This window comes from Microcaecilia unicolor, chromosome 4, assembly GCF_901765095.1.
Source record: "Microcaecilia unicolor chromosome 4, aMicUni1.1, whole genome shotgun sequence".
Lineage (NCBI taxonomy): Eukaryota > Metazoa > Chordata > Amphibia > Gymnophiona > Siphonopidae > Microcaecilia > Microcaecilia unicolor.
Window position 1 is genome coordinate 288,027,389 of NC_044034.1, and position 16,889 is coordinate 288,044,277.

At 47.6% G+C, this 16,889-nt stretch overlaps 1 protein-coding gene across 1 annotated transcript in view; it reads left to right on the plus strand.

Moving 5' to 3' along the window:
- Positions 1-16,889, plus strand: part of FER1L5 (fer-1 like family member 5) — a 382,389-nt gene that overhangs the window by 162,337 nt on the left and 203,163 nt on the right. The window contains 2 exon segments of the mRNA XM_030202486.1: positions 10,447-10,605; positions 16,331-16,432. Of these exon segments, the coding sequence (XP_030058346.1) occupies positions 10,447-10,605; positions 16,331-16,432 (261 nt within the window).

A 16,889-nucleotide genomic window follows, 5' to 3' on the forward strand; every position in this document is an offset into this window, starting at 1 on the left:
CAGCCATTAGGCATTGGCTGTGCCCCGCAGCCGCTCCTCCTCTTCCCTCTACGTCACTGCGCTCCTCCGGGGTCTTCCTCCAGGGGCAGTGACGTAGAGGCAGAGGAGAGCGGCTGCGGGGCAACAACCAATGCCTAATGGGCTGTCTACAGTGCCGGGGTGCCGCTTTTCAGCCAGGTTTCAATTTTTTTTTAAATCTTCTTTTTCTTTGTGTAGCGGCCGCTGCTGCTCAACAGGAGAGCAGCACGGCCCGAAATAGGGGCTGGTGCTGCGTGCGTCGCGACTTCGCGCCGTTCGTGGGAAACTTGGCAGGGAGAGGGAAACCAACAGAGGGAAGGATTGGGGAGAGAGAGAAAGAGGGAAACCAACAGAGGGAAGGATTGGGGAGAGAGAGAAAGAGGGAAAACAACAGAAGGAAGGATTGGGGAGAGAGAGAAAGAGGGAAACCAACAGAGGGAAGGATTGGGGAGAGAAAGAGGGAAGGATTGGGGAGAGAGAGAAAGAAGGAAAACAACAGAGGGAGGGATTGGGGAGAGAGAGGGAAAACAACAGAGGGAAGGATTGGGGAGAGAGAGAAAGAGGGAAACCAACAGAGGGAAGGATTGGGGAGAGAGAGAGAAAGAGGGAAACCAACAGAGGGAAGGATTGGGGAGAGAGAGAAAGAGGGAAACCAACAGAGGGAAGGATTGGGGAAAGAGAAAGAGGGAAACCAACAGAGGAAGGATTGGGAAAGAGAGAGAGGGAAACCAACAGAGGAAGGATTGGGGAGAGAAAGAGGGAAACCAACAGGGAAGGATTGGGGAGAGAGAGAAAGAAGGAAAACAACAGGGAGGGATTGGGGAGAGGAGAGAGAGGGCAAACAACAGAGGGAAGGATTGGGGAGAGAGAGAAAGAGGGAAACCAACAGAGGGACGGATTGGGGAAAGAGAGAAAGGAGGGAAACCAACAGAGGGAAGGAATTGGGGAAAGAGAGAGAGGGAAACCAACAGAGGGAAGGATTGGGGGGAGAGAGAGAGAGGAGGGAAACCAACAGAGGGAAGGATTGGGGAGAGAGAGAAAGAGGGAAACCAAACGAGGGAAGGATTGGGGAGAGAGAGAGAAAGAGGGAAGGATTGGGGGAGAGAGAAAGAGGGGAAAACAACAGAGGGAAGGATTGGGGAGAGAGGGGGAAAAACAGATGGAAGGATGGGGAGAGAGAGGGAAAAACAGATGGAAGGATTGGGGAGAGAGAGGGGAAAAACAGATGGAAGGATGGGGAGAGAGAGGGAAAAAACACAGATGGAAGGATTGGGTGAGAGAGGGAAAAAACAGATGGAAGGATGGGGAAAGAGAGAGGGGAAAACAGAAGGATAGGAGAGAAAGAGGGAAGACGCTGGATGGAAGAATGCAGAAAGAAATAGGGGAGACACTGGAAGGATGGGAGAGAAAGCAGAGCTGCTGGATGGAAAAGGGGAATAGAGAAATACTGGAGAATAAGAGGAAGGGGCATGGGGCGAACAAGGGTGAGGAAAAGATGAAAAGCCACAGGTAGATGAAGGAAATTAAAGAATGGATAGTAAGAATGAATTAAATCTGGACAAGAGAGAGCCTGAAAAATACTGAAGAAAGCAAAGAAAAAAGGAGACAAAAATGACAAATGGCACAGAAGAGTTAAGCGAAAACAAAGGAAAGGAGAATCACAGACTGGGACCAATATGGAAAGAAAAACAGTCACCAGACAACAAGGTAGAAAAAAATCATTTTATTTTCATTTTAGTGTTTGTAATATGTCCAATTGAGAATTTACATTGGCTGTCTTATTTTGCACTGGGTATACTGGAGCTGTAAGAGCTTACAGAGATTATTATAATGAAAAAAAATCACGTTATGTTTTTCTCCTATAGTACTGTAATATTTTCAATGATATCTGTTTATATGGGCCATGGCTGCTATAGGGGGTGTGGTTAATGTGGGTGTGGGCTATCATAGGGGTGGTGACCCCGCCCATATTGAGTACCGGCACCTTTTTTTCTACAAAAAAAGCACTGGTTAGAATACAACTGGTCTGCTTGTCCTCGGAGAAACTGAAGTTGCTCACCTGTAGCAGGTTTTCTCCAAGGACAGAAGGCCAGGTATTTTCACATACCCTCCCCCTCCCCCCTCCCCTTGGAATTGTATTCTTTACATATTTTAGGTGACTCATAGGGGCATGATCTAACCCCGGCGCTATTTTAGATAGCGCTCTGGAAATACTGCTCTCAGGGTGCGGATGCTGACTAGCGAGATGAATGTAGAAATTTCTAACAGCGTCCACCATGCATGTGCTGGTGCCTTCCTGCCCGATGCACAAGCCTGAGGTTCCATCTCACATGTGGATGATGTCACCTAGATGTGAGAATACTTGGCCTACTGTCCTCAGAGAACACCTGCTACAGGTGAATAACCTCTATTTGAAATTTCAAAAGTTGTTAAAGGCTTGGTTGTTCACCAGGCTTATACCTTGTTTTAATTAAATATGATATCGTTTTTCTTAACTAGAGTAATGCTAGCTTAGAGCTTTTAGCTCTCCACTGTAAACAATTCATGAGTTATTTGGAGTAGGTGGTATAAAAATCCTGTTTATTATTATTATTAGTTGTATAGGTTCCTAAAGGGTTCCTTCTCCCTCCCCCTCTTGACCCCAAAAATACAAAATTTGTTTTGTAGCCCCACAACTCTGCCTCTATAATCAAGGGGGGTTTACTGGAGTTCTGCTACTCAAACAATTATAGATGGACAGACACTCACCTGATAAAAGAGAGGGGACCACAAAAAACATGCCGGTAAGAATGCTAGGTTATTGCTACAATTAAAGTCTATTATAAAGACATTATATATGGCATTGAAATTTTAAGAAGAATTTGGAAGTTCCAATTACATTTTCCACACAGCAGTAGTGGAATCACCGATTTCAAATAGGGAGTAAGAAAGCTGATCAAACAAAGCGAATCTAAAGTAGCCTGATTGATAAGGAATGTAAAAATCTAAGATAAAGGCTGAAAAAAATTATTATTCCTGAAGCTTCCCGGCAGCTCTCTCCCTTCCCTGCTCTGCTTCCTGCTTCTAAGATTCTCCTGCATCGTGGCAGCAAAGTAAGCAGGCTGCTTCGGCCAACCCTGGGGGCCTTCAGTCAGCTGCATTCCACCCCTTTTGAAGCAACTTCATTTCCTTCAGGGTGGGATGCAGCTGATGGAAGGCCCCTGGGGTTGGCCAAAGCAGCCTGCTTACTTTGCTGCCGTGACACAAAAGAATCATAGACGCAGGAAACAGAGAAGTGAAGGGGGAGAGGGTGTGATATGGGGGGAGGACACAAGAAGGGGAGAGAGGGTGTTGGCATCAGGGGGGCAAGGATGAGAGAGGGACTAGCATCGGTGGGGGAGCAAGGAGGGAGAGATACTGGCAAGGAGGAAGAGAGGTGTTGGCATTGGCGGAAGTGGCAATGAGGGAGAGAGAGAAGGTACCAGCATCAGGGGGGCGGGGGCAAGGAGAGAGAAGAGATACAGCAGGTACCAGGCATCAGGGGGGGCAAGAAGGGAGAGAGAGAGGTAATGGCATCGGGGGGGGGGGCAAGGAGGGAGAGAGAGGTACCGGCATCGGGGGGGAGGCAAAGAGGGAGAGAGATGTACCGGCATCGGGGGGGGGGGCAAGGAGGGAGAGCCAGTACCAGCATCGGGGGGAAGGAGGGAGAGAGGTACCAGCATTGGGGGGAAGGAGGGAGAGAGGTGCTGGCATCAAGGGAGGTGGCAAGGAGGGATTGAGAGGTGCTGCTGACTCTAGGGAGGGAAGCAGGGAGTGATGATCCAATGAGGCAGGTGAAGACAGGGGGAGACACTGGACCCACCAGAGGGAGAGGGGGAGTGAGATACTGACTGTAGGGGAGGGATTGAGTGGAGGAAAAATAGAGAAGGGGAAACACAGGACCCACAGAGGGAGGGAGAGACACTGGACCCAGGAGGACATAAGTGAAGGAAAAAGAGAAAGAGGGAAACACAGATGGGGAAGGGGAGAGACACTGGACTCATGGAGGGAAAGGGAGAGGGAGAGAGAAATGCTGGTCCATGGAGAGGGGGGGAGGGGAGACAGAGGGAGAGCTTCTGGGCTTGGGGAAATGGATGTGCAAGAGAACGAGAAGAGGGAAAAGAACCTGGACATGGGGAGAGAGAGACAGGAACACAGATATGTAAACTAGATGGAAAAGGGTAGGGACACAGAGGGGTAATGCTGGACCCAGAGGGAGGGATGATGAACATGGGGGCAGATGACTGGGACAGAGACACAGAAGGGAGATGATGGACAGAAGAGATAGCGACACCAGGGATGGATAGTGGACAGGGAGAGAGAAGAAATGTTAAATGGACAGGAGATCCTGGAAAGAGCAGAAGATGGATGAGACAAGGGGGTGGGGTAGGGCGAGGGAAACAGTAGAAGATGGATGGAGGGGGAGGGGAACAGAGCAAAAGATGACTAGGACCCACGGAGGAGAACAGAGGAGATGACTAGGACCAGGGGAGAAGGGAGCAGAACAGAAGATGACTGGGACTGGTGATAGAGTGGGAGAGTGTTGGGGACAAAGCAGGAAATTATGGTTTGGAGAGACAGCGTGGGAATTTAGAAGGGAAATTGGTAGGTATGCGTGTGTGTGTGGGGGGGGGGTGGGGGGTTTGGATTGATTAGGAAAATGTGTGAGTGTGTGAAATGGAGGTAAGGGAAAGGGCATGAAGTATGGGGAAAGGGTGAGACGGTGTGAATGACCTAGAAGCATGAGAGGAGAATGAAAAGCATTGAAAGGGTATGGGGATGGGGTAGTGTTGAAGGGTATGAGAGGAAGGGGATGGGTCTCTGAAGGAGTTAAGTTTAGGGTTAGAAATGGGTTAAAAGATGGTGAAAGAGGGGCACAGGAGATAGGGTATTAATCCGCAAACAACCTTTTCCGGAGGTGCGAAGGAGGTAGAACGAGAGGACATGAAAAGAGATTGAACGGGAGGCGACTCAAGAAAAATGTCAGGAAGTATTTTTTCAAGGCGAGAGTAGTGGATGCTTGGAATGCCCTCCCGCGGGAGGTGGTGGAATGAAAACGGTAACAGAATTCAAAACAAACGTGGACAAACATAAATGAACCCTGTTTCAGAAGGAATGGATCCTAAGGAGCTTAGCCGAGATTGGTGGCAGAGCCGGTGGCAGGAGGCGGGTGGGGGGATAGTGCTGGGCAGACTTATATATACGGTCTGTGCCAGAGCCGGTGGTGGGAGGAGGGTGCTGGTGGTTGGGAGGCGGGGATAGTTGCTGTGCAGACTTACACGGTCTGTGCCCTGAAAAGGACAGGTACAAATCAAGGTAAGGTATACACAAAAAGTAGCACATATGAGTTTATCTTGTTGGGCAGACTGGATGGATCATGCAGGTCTTTTTCTGCCGTCATATAAGTACATAAGTAATACCATACTGGGAAAAGACCAAGGGTCCATCGAGCCCAGCATCCTGTCCACGACAGCGGCCAATCCAGGCCAAGGGCACCTGGCAAGCTTCCCAAACGTACAAACATTCTATACATGTTATTCCTGGAATTGTGGAGTTTTCCAAGTCGTTTAGTAGCGGTTTATGGACTTGTCCTTTAGGAAACCGTCCAACCCTTTTTAAACTCTGCCTAAGCTAACTGCCTTCACCACTTTCTCCGGCAACGAATTCCAGAGTTTAATTACACGGGTGAAGAAAAATTTTCTCTGATTTGTTTTAAATTTACTACACTGTAGTTTCATCGCATGCCCCCTAGTCCTAGTATTTTTGGAAAGTGTGAACAGACGCTTCACATCCACCTGTTCCACTCCACTCATTATTTTATATACCTCTATCATGTCTCCCTCAGCCGTCTCTTCTCCAAGCTGTATAGCCCTAGCCTCCTTAGTCTTTCTTCATAGGGAAGTCGTTCCATCCCCGCTATCATTTAGTCGCCCTTCGCTGCACCTTTTCCAATTCTACTATATCTTTCTTGAGATGCGGCGACCAGAATTGAACACCAATACTCAAGGTGCGGGTCGCACCATGGAGCGATACCACGGCATTATAACATCCTCACACCTGTTTTCCATACCTTTCCTGATAATACCCAACATTCTATTCGCTTTCTTAGCCGCAGCAGCACACTGAGCAGAAGGTTCAGTGTGTTATCGACGACGACACCCAGATCCCTTCTTGGTCCGTAACTCCCTAACGTGGACCTTGCATGACGTAGCTATAATTCGGGTTCTTTTTTTTCCACATGCATCACCTTGCACTTGCTCACATTAACATCATCTGCCATTTAGCCGCCCAGTCTCGTAAGGTCCTCTTGTAATTTTTCACCATCCTGTCGCGATTAACGACTTTGAATAACTTTGTGTCATCAGCAAATTTAATTACCTCGCTAGTTACTCCCATCTCTAAATCATTTATAAATATATTAAAAAGCAGCGGTCCTAGCACGGACCCCTGAGGACCCCACTAACTACCCTTCTCCATTGTGAATACTGCCCATTTAACCCCACTCTCTGTTTCCTATCCTTCAAACCAGTTTTTAATCCACAATAGGACATTTCCTCCTATCCCATGACCCTCCAATTTCCTCTGTAGCCTTTCATTGATGGTACCTTGTCAAACGCCTTTGAAAATCCAGATACACAATATCAACCGACTCCCCTTTGTCCACATGTTTGTTCACTCCTTCAAAGAATTGAAGTAAATTGGTCAGGCAAGATTTCCCCACACAAAAGCCATGCTGACTTGGTCTCAGTAATCCATGTCCTCGGATGTGCTCTGTAATTTTGTTTTGATAATAGCCTCTACCATTTTCCCCGGCACCGACGTCAGACCTCACCGGTCTATAATTCCCGGATCTCCCCTGGAGCCTTTTTTAAAAATGGGGTTACATGGCCACCCTCCAATCTTCCCGGTACCACGCTCCGATTTTAAGGATAAGTTGCATATCACTAGCAGTAGCTCCGCAAGCTCGTTTTTCAGTTCTATCAGTACTCTAGGATGAATACCATCCGGTCCAGGAGATTTGCTACTCTTCAGTTTGCCGAACTGCCCCATTACGTTCCTCCAGGTTTACCGTGAAGTCATGTAAGTTTCTCCGACTCGTCCGCTTGAAATACCATTTCGACACCGGTATCCCACCCAAATCTTCCTATCGGTGAAGACCGAAGCAAAGAATTCATTCAGTCTCTCCGCTACGTCTTTGTCTTCCTTGATCGCCCCTTTTACGCCCTCGGTCATCCAGCGGCCCAACCGATTCTTTTGCCGGCTTCCTGCTTTTAATATACCGAAAAAAATTTTACTATGTTTTTTGCCTCTAATGCTATCTTTTTTTCATACTCCCTCTTGGCCTTCTTAATCTGCGCCTTGCATTTGCTTTGACACTCCTTATGCTGTTTCTTGTTATTTTCAGACGGTGTCCTTCTTCCATTTTCTGAAGGCGTTTCTTTTAGCCCTAATAGCTTCCTTCACCTCACTTTTCATCTACTATGTACTATGTATGAGACAGAAGAATGGACTCGAGGCAAGAGAAGAAGGAGAGACAGGGATGAGGGTGAGTACAGAGCATGGAAATGGGGGACTAGGGAATGGGTGAAGACAGGGATAGGAGACTTGGTAAGGTGAGAGACAGGGGGGGCAATAGGAATGCTGGAGAGGGATGAGGGCTATGGATAAAGCTGGTAGGTAGATAAGGGGTGAAAAAAGGAGACTAAGGACTAGAGGGTGAGAGAAAGGGAGAATGAGGGTAAAATCAAATGGGCAGAGAAGAGAAAAGCAAAATAAATAATAATAAAAAAAAGATTAGTGCCACATAGATGTAGATAAGGAAAGAGAGATAAAATGGAAAGGCAAATCTACCTAGAAAATGGAAAATGAAGATAATAGAAAAATAAAATGCCCAGACAACAAAGATAGAAAAGAAACATATTTAAGACTTAAGGGCTCCTTTACAAAGCAGTCCTGCTGATTACAGTGCACTGATGTAAAGAAGCCCATTCAGTTCCATGGGCTTCCTCACATTCAGTGGCACGCTAATTGGTAACGCCACTTTGTGGAAGGAGCAGTAAGGATGGATGTGTCTGATTTGGGAAATGTAGATCTGATCTATTTTTGCATTTAGTAGAGCATAGGAAGAAATGCATTTGTTTGTTTTTTTTAAATATGTATTTTCTTTGCTTATATTTTTTGCATGAAATTTTATTGCTTATATTATCACAATGGCAGGCTTTATTTTAACTGAATATATTACTTAATTTTCTTCCTTAAGAAAAAAACGTGGAGGAAAAGACTTCAATGTCTTATCAGTACCTTTTTAGTCATTTGACAGATTAAAGGAATACTGATTCATTCCCATCATAAGTCTATAAAAACCCTCCACCTCCTTATCAGTTTCGATTTTTCAATTTTAGTTTCTTATTCAAATGTTCCAAATTCTTCTCAAAATTTCAATGCCATATAATGTCCTTATAATAGACTTTAATTGTAGCAATAACTTAGCTTTCTTACCGGCATGTTTTTTGTGGTCTCCTCTCATATCAAGTGAGGGTCTGTCCATGTTCTGCACATGAGACTGAGGTGAAGGATTCTGCTAACATGTAGTGCCTATGTAGGAATCTGTAATAGTCCAGCCTTTTCTATTTTCCCAGTAGCAGGTATATTGGTGCTCTAGGGCCCAGTGTAATGTTTATCACACTATCTTTTCATGGGTGGGTTAGGGCTGCTATGATTTGGTAAGTTTCCTATGTAGTTTTGAATGTCTTTTTGCAGGGTTTTGTGTTATTTTGCAAGTGTCTGGCCCTATTTGAAAGCAGACCCTTGGCACCCAAAGTAGAAATGATCTCCACATCCAGTAGCGTCACCACACAAACAAAACCCTTTTTGATTTAAACAGTGTTTGGCAGTGGAAGGGGCATGTGCTGTTCCTGAGGTGATAATCATAATCTGAATATTTTCTGTGTGATGTGTTATAAGAGGAATAGCACCATTGTTGAGGAATATGGAATTTTTGATACAGAACTTGAGGTGCAGGGTTTATATTGAGATTCTGTCCAATCCTATAAAAAGAAATCAAGATTTCACCCCCACACTGAAGAATTTGTTGAATGGTGCTTGAATGATACTATCAGTTGTAATGTCAGATTTACCTGGTAGCCCAAACGTCCTGGAGGGGTGGGTTTCTTTATGCACAGAAAGCCCTGGTGTGATATATTACTGATTTAAAAGTGTGTGTATGTATTGGAGGGGGAGGGATGATGTGCAGAAGTCCCCTGTTGTCACCCCAAATATTTCTGGCTAGAAGCACCAATGTCATACCTCCACTCTAGGCCCGCCGGATTCTGGTTTGTATCAGCAGCCAAAATACCAATATGAGCAGGAAAGCCTTCCAACACTTGTGCTTACAGCTTGTGAAGACCCTGCTAGGCCCACCCCCTAACAATGGGATATATGCACCAGAGGGTGCAGGACTAGCAAGGCCTTTGGAAGTTGCAAGCACATGGGCTAGAAGGCTCTCCTCCACATATTGGTGTTCTGGTTGCTGCTGTGAGCTGACAGGCCTGGAAACATAGCAGTGGGCGGCGGTGGCAGCAACAGCAGAAGGGAAGGAGGTAAGGATGTTTGAGGGAAAATACTGAATGGGTGGGTAGAAGGGAGTGAAGACAGTAAGGGAAATGTTAACTGCAGGAGGGGTGAGAGAGTGGGTGATGTTGATTGTGTGGGGGGAGAAAAGGGAAATGCTTGAGGGGGAGGGGACAAGAGAATAGAATAGAAAAGGAAAATGCTGAACGGGAGGCGCCGATTTATTGGTTGCAGGGTGTGCCAGAAACCCTAGCATCGGTACCAGAATGCCCCTGGGGTTTGAAAGGAGAACCCTTGACCCATGGTAGCACTGTTTGCATAATTTCCATTCTCATTTACTCTGTCAGGAGAGAGAGAGAAAGTAAGGATACTGCTGCCCTCATCTCAGGCCAACTCAACAAGCTAATCCATTTCTGGTTTTTATTCCTTGCATGCATGGATTTGTAGTTCTTATTGATATTAGAACAGATAGCAATTACCTCAGTTTCAGGAAAAAGTTAAAAATCTTTATTTTTCCCTAAACCTGCTGTGTGAACACAATCACCGCATTTCACCCCCACATCTTCTATGTCTGTACTTTACTTCTTTCTTGATTACAACGCTGTTTTCTCTCATGGCCTATTGGCTGTCTTCCTTATGCAATGTACTAATTAATGTAACCTAATCATGTAAACCACACTGAACCGTGTCAAGGGGATTTTAGCGGTATATAAGGCTTAATTTGAATTGAATTGAATTAGTGAACTCAGTGGGGAAAATCAGAATAAGCATAGTGAAACCAGGAATTGGAATATTTCCAAGCTCCTTACACAAATGGTCATTTATCTTTTTCTGCTCCAGGGGAAGGATGAGTGCCTAGGGCGAAGCTTGTTTCAACCAGTTGTCCACCTGGACCTCAGTACTCGTGTTATCCCCCGCCTTAAGTGGTATCCAATCAGAAGGCAAGAGAAATCAGGTGGTGAACTCGCAGCAGCTGTTGAGCTTCTGTTGGACAAAAAGGTAAGATTGGATGGGATATTATGCTTTATGGGGCAAATATGTAAACCTTAAGTTTCTTGCCTGCTATCAGTCATTCATCCTATTTCATACTCTAATGGTGCAGAAACTGGGGTGCCAGTGCGTGTGGCCATAACTACTGAAATTTTCTAGCGGTGGTTTCCCCCCTACCACTCCCACAACCATTATTACTACCTTATAATTACTGCTGCCAGCAATATTCTAAGTTAGAAACAAATTGCTATACATTGCAAAATAAGATAGCAGATGTAAATTCTCAAAGTGGACATATTCCAAACACTAAATGAAATAAAATGATTTTTTCTACCTTTGTTGTCTGGTGACTTTCTTTTCTGATCATGCTGGCTCAGTATCTGATTCTGCTGCTATCTGTCCTCTTAACTCCATTTCCAGGGCTTCCTTTCCATTTATTTCTTTCCTTTCCTCCTTTCTTCTTCATTTCTGGTCCTCAGCTTCTGCCTATTTTCTTCATCCATGTGCAGTTTTTCTCCTCTCTTCCTTTTCCCTCATTTCATCTCCTTCATCTCTCTTCCCTCCCCTCTATGTCCGGCAATTTCCCCTCTCTCCCTGAGCCCTGCCCTGCAATCCATATCCATCCATGCCCATCTGTCCCCTGCCCCCTTCATTCATCCCTATCCAGCAATTCCCCTCTCTCCCTGAGCCCTGCCATCCATATCCATCCATGCCCATCTGTCCCCTTCCCCCTCCATTCATCCCTATCCAGCAATTCCCCTCTCTCCCTGAGTCCTACCCTCCCATCCATCCATGCCCATCTGTCCCCTGCCCCCTCCATTCATCCCTATCCAGCAATTCCCCTCTCTCCCTTCCATGAACCCTGCCCTCGCATCCATGCTCCTCTCTCCCTGCCCTCCCGCTCCCATGTCCCAACTGCCCGCCCTCTTCTCCCCCCCCAACATCCCTTTCCTTTTTTTTTCTTTTAAATTTACCTCCGTCCAGCAGCACAGGTGCAGCGCGCTCAGTGTCCCGCCTTCTTCTGACGTCATTTCCTTGATGTCAGAAGAAGGCGGAACACTGAGCGAAGGGAAGGCTGGACACGTCTGGAGCGCCACCTCCTTCACTGACGCTGCGCTGCCAGACGGAGGTAAATTTAAAAGGAGAAAAAAAAAGGAAAGGGATCTTGCGGGAGAGAAGAGGGCGGGCAGTTCGGCAATGGGAGCGGGAGGGCGAGGTAAGCATGGTGCGGCGGCGCCCCCCTGCCGTGCTTACCCCTCTTACCGTGTTGGCACGGCCCTGCCCCTGGGCAAAGGTTGAAGGAGGGCATCAATGCCTTCTGAACCCAGCTCTCATCCCCTACTGAAGAAACGGGGAACCTTCACATTGAATGCGGTGGCCATTAAGTCCATTTCTGGCATCCCCCAACGGGCAGTTATCTGATCAAAGGCCAGAGGGGAGAGCGTCCATTCCCTCGGCTCCAACTGGTGGCGTCTGAGAAAGTCCGCTTGCACATTCTGTGACCCCGCTATATGATCCACTGCCAAGAAAGAGAGATGAGTTTCTGCCCAACGGCAGATTAGAGCCACCTCGCACGCTAGGGGTGCACTCCTAGTGTCCCCTTGATGGTTTATGTAAGCAACCGCTGTCGCATTGTCCAAAAGAAAGCGAACTGGGCAACCGCGGAGAAGAGACAGAAACTCCCGAAGGGCCAGATGAATCACCTGTAACTCCAAGCAGTTAATGGACCATGATGCCTCCGTCGGTCCAAACACCCTGGGCCATCTGTTGCAGGCAATGAGCCCCCCAGCCAGACAGTGACATATCCGTGGTCACTATCTTCCAGTATGGGGTTGCCAGAGGAATGCCCAACACCAGATTCTTTGAAGGAAACCACCAGTGCATGATTGTGTGAAGACGGGCCGAACATGGCAGCCGAACCACGTAATCCTCCTAGAGCGGAGACAAACGGCTCAGAAGGTGCCACTGGAGGGGGCGCATGTGAGCTCTGGCCCACTTTACCACGTCCAAGGTGGAGGCCATGGAACTTAGAACTTGAACAGGTTCGGAGTTTGAATCAGCGCTTGTAACTGAGCCTGTAACCGCTGTGCTCGAGCTGAAGGAAGAGAAACTATCCCTGTTCGGATATCGAAGCACACCCCCAAGTATTCCAGCATTTAGGAAGGCGTTAGGCTGCACTTCGGGAAGTTGATCACTCAACCAAGCGACTGAAGCAACCCGACCACTTTGTCGGTTGCCCGCCGACTCTCCTCGAAAGAAGACGCCCGCACAAGCCAGTTGTCTAGATAGGGATGGACCTAAATCCCTTCCTTCCTGAGATAGGCCGCCACTACTACCAGGACCTTGGAAAAGGTCCGAGGCGCTGTGGCTTGGCCAAAGGGCATCGCTTTAAATTGGAAATGACGACCGAACACTGCAAAGTGAAGAAAGCGCCTGTGGGGAGGCCAGATTGGAATGTGTAAATAGACCTCTTTGAGATCGAGAGAGGTCAAAAACTCCCTGGATGTATCGCTGCGATCACTGATCGGAGGGTTTCCATGCGGAAAAGCTGAACCCGTAAGGACCTGTTGATGCACTTGAGATCTAAGACGGGTCACCAAGAACTGTCCTTTTTTGGCACCACAAAATAAATGATTGACCGTGCCTCTTTCTGCTTGGAGTACAGGCTGGACGGCATCCAGCCATTGTAAGTTGAGGAGGGTGTGTCGAACAGCCCGCACCTTGGCGGGACATTTGCAAGGAGATTCCAGAAAAGAGTCTACTATCGGACAAACCAATTCTAACTTGTAGCCGTGTCTGATAACCTCCAAGACCCATTCGTTGAATGTTACCCTGGTCCACTCCATCAGGAATAGGGATAGTCTGCCCCCAATAACTGGCTGGATATAGACCAGGGACCCATCATTGGGCGGACCTGGCTGCGGGCTTGTTTCTGTTACCAGAAAGGAAGGCCCACCTGTCACCTCAAAAGAGCTGAGGCCTCTGAGAAGACCTTGCTCTCTGAAAAGAGGCCCCGTGACCTGGACGGTAATGCCGTATATCCCTAAACTTAGGTCTAGGTCCCACCGGTCGTCCAAAACTTGGACCTATTCTCCGGGAGGCGATGGCCCTTAGAGAGTCACCGAGGCCCTTCACAATCTGTTCTAAGTCTGTCCCAAACAAAAGCTTTCCCCTAAAAGGAAGCCTTGTTAAATGTGACTTAGAGGCCAATTCTGCAGCCCAATGCCGCAACCACAGCCAGCGACACGCGGTGACCGCTAGGGAAACCTCCTTTGCCAAAGCCCTCAAAAGATCATAAAGAAGATCCGCAAGGAAGGCTAAACTGGACTCCAAGGCCGGCAAAACAGCCACAAGATCTTCCGGAGAGGAGGCTTTCTGTACCCACAATAAGCATGCCTGCGCTGCATAGGAGCCACAAACTGAGGCCTGCAGGGAAAGGGCCGCTACTTCAAAGGACAGCTTCAAGCAAGTCTCCAACTTAAGATCCTGAGGGTCCTTGAGCGCCGTGCCACCCTCTACAGGGAGAGTGGTTTTCTTAGTGACCGCTGTGATGAAGGAATCCACCGTAGGGACCTTCAGCAAGTCTAAGTCAGGAGCAGGTAGTGCGTAAAGACGCGACATAGCTCTAAGCACCTTAAGCCCACTGTCCGGCGTATCCTACTGCGCCGAAATAAGGATCTTCATGGGAATGAGGTGGGCATTTGGTGCCAGACATAATAGAGGGCACCGGACCTGTTTCCCCTGACGATTCAAGGGGGGAAATGGCCAAAACCTCAAAAGCCTGAACAATCAGGGAGGGAAGCTCTTCCCTGCGAAAAAGGCTGTCGGATCATCCCCCTCCTCAGAGGGCAGGGTGACCTCATCTGCCAAATCCAAAGATTCTGAGGGAGAACCCGGAGACAAAACCGGGCCATCTGTGTCAGATAGCTCCTCGGGATCCAAATCTTCACCCGGGACGTTTCGGCAAGAAAGACTGAGAGGCTGCAGCAACCGAAGTTTGCTGAGGAAGAGACGGGGCTGCCTGAAGAGAAGCTCCTGACTTCTTCAAAAGGCATTGTGCATTATTAAACAAATCCGAGGAAAGGGAACTGCAAGAGACTCCCCTGCTCCCTGTACATCGCTTCCCTCCATCGGAGCCTGTGCCATAGAAGCGCCCTGCGCCTCTTGTCTATCAACCACCATGTGCAGAGCAGGTCACGCCTGAGAGGCAAAAATGGTGCCCGCCAACGCGCGCTGCACTAACTGCCCCGAGGAAACGCCAAAACTATCCCCCGCACTTCTGACTCACTGGACGCCTGAGGGGAACCCCCGTAGCGCTGAACACCCACCGTGGGTTGATGACGGCAGGACTCACACTCCCCCGATGCTGCTCTCCGGCCCCCACACCCAGCGCTTAGCCGCCTCAGAAGGCACAGACATGCTCCACAAACGCCTGCCCCAAAACTGACTCAGCAGAACGTCTAGTTCCTCCATATGATTAAAAAAAAACAAAGTCTGTTACCTTTTTTTTTTTTAGTCAGGAGAGAAAGGAAACACCCGATCAGGCCAACAGCCCCGGGTAACGGAGGAAAGGTAGGGGGAGACCGGGAGGGACCTCACCTGGCACCACCAGGTGTACACCACAAGCTGCAAACAGCCACTCAACCCCTGCCTGTGCTAAACTAGGCCCAAAGGACACCAGTAGCCAGATCAAACCAGAGCTGCACAGAGCTGTCCCTCCACCTGCTAGATAGAGAGAATACTGAGGTTCAGCTGGCTGCACAGGTCCACATATAGCAAATCTCGGAGGTTCTCTCTATCTCCAGCTGCTGGTAGAGGGACACAACCCACAAGTCTCTGGATTGATCTGTGGGACGCCATGGAAGTCCTGCAATTATGTCACTTTAATATTATCTTTAACATATATAACACCACTCCTTCTCCCGGTATAGCTATATCCTCCTGGTCACAGTTCTCTGTGAACTACATCTCTGTAACTGCCACTAAATCCAAGTCGACCTTTTCCATCACAGCCTCTAGATCCAGAATCTTATTTTGCACTAGACAGTTTGAAAGAGGTCAGAGGCCCCCAGGGAGGTTAGCAGGAGCACTGGCCATTGCAATGCCTCCTCACTATATTTATAAAAATATTCTATGCTATCAATTTGATGAAAATCATTATAGGGGAGTTAACAATAAAAGTACATGTAAATACCAAACATAAAAGCATCTTATCATTAGGTTAATAACCCAATACACTCATACTCACCCATAAAATAGTACTCAATTACCTCTCCCCCATGAGAGGGGGGAGGGTCTCCAGTACCATCCATATAAGTTTACTGTAACTTTTTCTCCCGCACTTCCCAAACATTGACATCACAACTTTTTCACCTCCTCTGGATACTGCTAGAACTGCCATATCTTTCACAACCCCCAAGATAGTGACACTGCCATGATTCTTTACCCCATCTCCAGCTTCTGTCTCAGTCTGAGCCATGAGATGCATATGATCTCATAGTTTTAGCAGAATTCTTGTGAGGCCTCCATAGTTCAAATGCCATCTCAGTGTCTATCTGCTATTTTGTGGTCTTCTGATGTTACTTTGTTTGGCCATGTAAATAGATTATAAAATAGGCAAGTTTATGCATATATTTAAATAATTTTGAGAGCAGGTGTAAATGTCTGTGTAACTGTTTGACTATTAACTCCCTTGTCTTCTGGTAGCTAACTGAGTGTGTTTGTGTATCTGCAGGGGAGAGGGCTTCCTGAGCTGCTCAGCCCTCCTGAGAAAGTGAACAAAACCTTAATGGTCCCAAGGGAAATTCGACCCACACTCAAGCCCATGACTGTAGAGGTAAAGGAAGGGTAGTGGTTTTCAAGGATAAATGAGGGAGTTGGACTGTGGTGAAATTAGGGAGGTACTCAGTGTCAGTGAGAATGTATCTGATAAAATGATGCCCAGTTAAATAGTATCTGCAAGGAGAATTCCAAAACACAGCTCCAACACAAAGCCAAAGTGACTGATTCTTTGGGAAGAATAATAAACCAACAGCCAAACAAGAACTTCATGATTAGAGGTTTCCTCTCTGCTGTTTTCATCCCTTGAACTGTCTTCTGCTGTAGCAGGTCCAGTGTCAATAGTAATTGTACTGGATAATACATTGTATTGAAGGGAAAAAACCTTAGAGGCAGTGGCGTTCCTAGGGGCGCTGACACCCGGGGCGGATCGCCGATGCGTCCCACCCCCCCCCCCCCCCCCGTGCAGCGTGACCTCCCTCCGGTGAAAGGACCCCCTCCCCCCAGGGTGCACG